General features: G+C 58.4%; 1 protein-coding gene and 1 pseudogene across 1 annotated transcript; both read right to left on the minus strand.

Moving 5' to 3' along the window:
* Positions 545–2245, minus strand: LOC108637593 (macrophage-expressed gene 1 protein-like). The gene has a single exon (XM_018058863.1). It carries the CDS (start codon positions 2243–2245, stop codon positions 545–547), a length of 1701 nt encoding a protein of 566 aa, XP_017914352.1.
* On the minus strand, positions 4893–5864 carry LOC102190440 (annotated as a pseudogene).

A 5864-nucleotide genomic window follows, 5' to 3' on the forward strand; every position in this document is an offset into this window, starting at 1 on the left:
TTGGCATTCTCTGAGCAGCCAGACGGAGTGGGGCTCTCAGCGGTTTCTGCAGTCCCATAGACTGTCTGCTCCTCTGCCAGGATGCCCTCCGGCAATCTCCTGTAACCCCGCTTCTGGTAGCGCCTGAAGCCCCAAGTTACCCCCAGAGCCAGAGCAATCACGCCCAAGACGGCCCCCAGGCAGGCGCTCGCGATGGTCCCAGCACTGGGCCGGGAACCCCCCTTATCCAGGAGCTGGGCTGCCACGGATGGGTCGTGGATATCGGTCTGCCGCCAGAGGCTGGAGCCCTGCAGCTTCACCCAGGCCCGCTGCCCGCTGGCGTCCACCAGGACCGAGGCCCTGAGGCCGCTGCTGTTGCCCAGCAGGCTGGGGCGGGCCACAAAGGGCGGCAACCGGACCATGAGCTGCTGCGGGTTCAAGAGGAACCCAGCCCGGAGGCAGTATTGGACCTGGCAGCCGCTGCTGAGGTAAGCTGGGTGTTGGCTGTAGCCTTCCGGGCAGGTCATGGGGTAATCCGTGGCGACGTTCAGGTTGAAGACTTCCTTCAATTCGGGGTCCTGGCCCCTCGCCCGGGCCGCCAAGGGGTTGCCCACCTGCAGCTGAAGAAACCCCCGAAGGGGACCGCGTGGGCCGCGCCCAGCTCCCAGTCACTGCTGACGCACACCTTGAGGTCACCCAGGAGGGTCAGCGGGAAGAAGGACGAGGGGCAGGCCTGGGCGCCGGTGCGGGCGTTGGGGCGGCCGGGGCTGTAGAGGCCTCCGAAGAGCAGGCCGGCCGCGGCCGTCGGGGCGGCCCCCGAGGGCGCGCACCAGGACGCGTTGACGCGCACTACGCGCTGCACCTCCCAGTAGCCGCACATCCGGTGGCAGCAGGTGAAGATCAGCCAGCACTTCTCGCAGCGCGGCCAGCACTGGTAGCTCCTCTCGCTCCACACCTTGACCTCGCTGCCCAGCAGGCTGGCCGTGTAGTTGGCGGGGCAGGAGGTCCGGCCGGTGAGCGGGTTCAGGATGGTGTAGGGCGCGCACAGGCGGCCACCCTCGGGGCCCGTGATCGCCTCGCACTCCTGGAAGACGCCCCCGAAGCTGAAGTTGGCGTGCTGGCCGTCAGTGCACGAGCCGTCGTCCACGTTGGCCAGCGGGTCGAAGTTGGGGGCCCCGCGCTTCACGCATCCGGGGTGCATGTTGACTGCGTAGTAGCGGCCGATGGCGCGGCTCACGGCCGCCTCCACGCGCCGCACGGCGGGCGCCGGGAGCTCGGGCAGCGCCTCGGGCTGCAGCAGCGCGGGCAGCGGCAGGCCCGAGCGGTCGATGGCCACCAGCCGGTTGGCGACGCCTTCCTGCCACTTCTGCAGGGTGAGGCCCTCGTAGAAGGGCGGGCCCCCGCGGCTGTGTATCTTGGAGGCCACCGTGCCCTGCTGGTACGCCTGCACCCACTGTCTCTGCTTGTCCCAGGACACCACGTCGCCCACCCCGATCTTCCGAGCGAACAAGGCGGAGGCGGCGAAGGTGACGTTGAGCCTGTTCCTGTCCTCATGGCCCACAAGCTCCCGACTCACCTGGTCCTCCTGCACCAGGGTGGCCCCCACCTCCACCTCGGTGAGGACGTGCGTGCCGTATGTGAACACGAGCATCTCCGCCAAGTACTCCGCCTCGAGGGTCTGGTTGTTCTCCAGGTGGTCGCTGAGGGTCAGCAGGCGCTGCCGGAAGTCGGGGTGCAAGTCGGGGTTCCCCCGGACCCTCACGGAGTAGATGCTGTGCCGCCGCTGCACGCGGGTGGTGATCGTCTGGTACTGCAGGCTGTACCTCCGGACGTTCTGGCATTCCACGGAGAACTTGCCGTTGAGGAAGGAGAGGAAGGAGAACTCGGCATTGACCGAGGCTGCCCAGGTGTCGGTGTAGTTGACCCAGCTGTCCATCAGGTCGGCGCGGGTCTGCACCAGGCTCTCGCGCCGCGGCACCGCCAGCATGCCGTCGGGGATGAGGTACTCGCCGTCCTCGGTGGTCAGACACTGCGAGTAGGCGCGCCCGAGCACCAGCCCCAGCTCCACGTTGCGCAGGTTGTCCCAGCCCGCCCCGGGCAGCGCCCCCAGCACTGACACGTTCAGCTGCTGCTTGCAGCCTTGGAAGCCCCAAGGCCCCTCGTCCGCCCTGCCGCCCAGCCCGGCCCAGAGCAGAACCAGCAGGGGTGCCAGGCCCAGGCGCAGGGCCGGGGGCGAGCTTCGCCGGCACAGCTTGCCGCCCCTCATCTCCTCCAGGACCCCGAGGGCGCTGAGGGCGGCCGTCCCCGGCCTGGAGCTGAAATAGGCTCAGCCTCAAAGCCCGGAGGGACTCAGCCCCACTCAGGCCCCTCCCCAAGCCGGCGGCCCCTCCCAGGCGCCTCTCCCGGAAGTCCTCCCAACAGAGGAGCAAGGCGGTCTCTTATCAGAAGCACGGAGGCGCGCGTGAAGCTGACTCCAGGCTTAAGGTCAGGGCGGGAATTAGACCAGGGAATCGCCTGAAGACCCACCAACAACAGTCCAGGGCCCAAGAACTTTTCTCCTCCCCTTGTATCTGCGAGGAGCTCTCTAGGGCCCCCCTCCCTGAGATCGGGAGCTGCTCTAAATACGCTAGGCTAGGGCTTTGCTGCTGCTGCTGCTGCTGCTGCTGCTGCTGCTAAGTCGCTTCCATCGTGTCCGACTCTGTGCGACCCCATAGATGGCAGCCCACCAGGCTCCCCCGTCCCTGGGATTCTCCAGGCAAGAATACTGGAGTGGGTTGCCATTTCCTTCTCCAGTGTATGAAAGTGAAACGTGAAAGAGGTCACTCAGTCGTGTCCGACTCTTCTTGACCCCATGGACTCCATTTTAAACTCTCACCAGTCTCTCTCTGTTTCTCCTTTCTAACCTCAGTGTAGCTCAAACGGTAAAGAATCTGCCTGCAATGCAGGAGAAAGTGTTCAGTCCCTGGGTTGGGAAGTTACTCTGGAGATAGGAATGGCAATCCACTGCAGTATTCTTACCTGGAGAATTCCATGGACAGAGAAACCTGGCAGGCTCCAGTCTGACTAACACACGTGATAGTCTCTTTTTACACATTAGAAAATCAGCCCCAGAGAAGTACGCCAAATCGCAGGTTCACACTGGAGCCGGCATTGAGTCCAGGCTCATCTGCCAAAGCACAGATCTTGGTTTAGGGCTTCTTCTTCCTATGCACTGTCAGGATCTTCTTTTTCAGAGAGGAAATGTGCGTGTTGAGTCGCTCAGTCCCGTCCAACTCTGTGGCCCCACAAACTGCAGCCCACCACGCTCCTCTGTCCATGGGATTTCTCAGCCAAGAACACTGGAGTGGGTTGCCTTTCCCTTCTCTAGGAGATCTTCCCAACCAAGGGATCGAACCCTTGTCTCCTGCATTGCAGGCAGGTTCTTTACCATCTGAGCCATTAGGGAGGAGCTTGTTCTTTGTTTCAAAACAATGTTTATCAATTTTCAGTATCAGAACAGCTGCACTATTGTTTTCTTTCTCCAAATTGATCCCTACAGAGACCACACCAAAGGAGAGAATGTTTTAAGCCAATTAAGCTGCAGCATACTCACCTAGCAGACCTCACTGAAACCTCATCCAAAAGAGGGGATTGGGTAGGGAAAGAAACTTTAAAAGATCAGCACACTGCAAGCCCACAGATTATAGAGTGCTCTCAGCCAGAGGGGTCACTGGTGTGCCCCAACCCCAAAGAAGCAAAGTACCACAATAGTATAAAATTTAAAAACAGGTTTGTACATAAGCTCTTCGTGCTTTCTCCAGCAGTAACCAATACAAAGCACAATGAGATGGCATTTGTAGACAGCACCTTCAGACCCAAAAAAGGTGATGAGATGAGTTTCCTGTGGCTAAATCAGTGGCAAAACATACTTTACTTTCTTTCAAGGAGGCAGGCGAGCAAACGTGTTTGCTTCAACATAAGGGCCACATGCTGCATTCTGTGAGCCCAGGTTGGGAACACGGTAGAGCTGGGACAAGGATTTGGTCCCAGAGGTTTCACCATCTTAAATTTGTTGGGTCACTTCTGATGAAAAAAGAGGAAAAAAAGTTTCAAAGAAACCGTAAAGCTGAAAACTGGAACAGACTTTTTTGGCTCTCTCCTCCTGCAATCATCTTTGTGGTTTGGGGGTTCTTTTTCCAGAGCAATGAGGTTTCCCCAAATGGAGACTTTCTCTGGGCTGTGAGGCTCTCAGTAAGGCAGGCCCATACCTTTTCCCCTCCCCTGTGGAGAAGGTCTTTGAAAAGACCCTGATGCTGGGAAAGATTGAAGACAGGAGGAGAAGGGGACAACAGAGGATGAGATGGTTGGATGGCATGACCGACTCAATGGACGTGAGTTTGAGTAAGCTCTAGGAGTTGGTGATGGACAGGGAGGCCTGGCGTGCTGCAGCCCATGGGATCACAAAGAGTCGGATATGTCTGAGCGACTGAACTAAACTGATGGAGAAGGCAATATGCATTAAGCCGAAACGTTACCTTCCAAAAGTGAGAAAGGGGTTAGACTGTTGCTTCAGAACCATGGAATTGTCTGGAACATTTTTACAAATGGCTGTTGCATCAACAATAGGAAAAGGCAATTACAAAAAGTGTACATCACAGCAGGCTTTCAAAGCCACTTCAAACTGTGCCCACACTCCCTTCAACGTTGTCCCCGAAGGTGTTCTGCCTCCGGCCCAGCTGGGGCTCGGGAAAGGCAGAGATAGTTTGGCAAAAGGGACACGGGGGTGGGGGTGGGAGAGGTGGCGAAAGGAGACATGCAGACTTCCACTTAAATAACGATCAGCCCTCAGTTTGCAAGTGAGCTTCAGGCAGGGTGTTCTCAGCAGAGTCGGGGTCGAGGGAGGAGCCGCTAGCGGCAGGGGGTGACCGGGCGCTCTACATCTCCTTCAAGTCGAGCAGCGATTGCTCCAGCATCCCTTGCTTACAGAGGTGCTGCTCTTGGTTACATTTCACTTTCTCTTCCAAATCGTCCATTGTCTTTTCCAGCCCAGCTACTGATCTCTCAGCAAACTCAACCCCTGTCTGCCTCCTTGAGTTTATAGGTAGGAATCTTTGTCTCTTCCTCGTATTTGTCTCCTTTTCGAGAGTACTTCTCTTCAGCAGCTCTCAGACACTTCAGGTTCAGCTCCATCAGTCTGATTCGCTCATCCGCCTCTCGACAATGGCACTCTGCCAGCTCAGCTCGCTCCTCTGTGCGTGCCAGGTCTCCCCCAATAATCCCCAGCTTCGGATCAGTTCAGCCGCTCAGTCGTGTCCGACTCCTTTTGACCTCATGGACTGCAGCAAGCCCGGCCTCCCTGTCCATCACCAACTCCTGGAGTTTACTCAAACCCATGTCCATTGCATCAGTGATGCCATCCAACCCTCTCATCCTCTGTTGTCGCCTTCTCCTCCCACCTTCAATCTCTCCCAGCATCAGGGTCTTTTCCAAGGAATCAGCTCTTTGTATCCCGAGCTTACGAGCCGCTTCTTCCTGCTTCCTGCCTGCCTCTTCTACAATGTGCTTAGCCTCTTTGCATTGGGTTTCCCAGAGTTCCAGTTTTTTCCTCATCTTCTAAGGCTCGGTTTTCATACCCTCACGCCTCTCTCGGTCTCCTCCCCAGCTCTGTCGGCTTCCTCCAGCTCTTGCAGGGCAGGGGCCAGGCGCTCTTGAGTTCAGTCCAGCTCCTTTTCAACCAGCTGGATCCTAGGCTCAAGGAAGCCACCTCAGCCTCCCCTGCCCCGGGCCCGCCTCTCTCCCTGAACCTCCCTCTGGAGGTGTTCAGCGCTCTCGCCTGCATCACCAGCCTGCTGCTGTGGAACCTGGACCTCCTGCTTCACCGCCTCAATGGTGCTGATCCCAGCCAT

This window comes from Capra hircus, chromosome 15, assembly GCF_001704415.2.
Source record: "Capra hircus breed San Clemente chromosome 15, ASM170441v1, whole genome shotgun sequence".
NCBI classification, from domain to species: Eukaryota; Metazoa; Chordata; class Mammalia; order Artiodactyla; family Bovidae; genus Capra; species Capra hircus.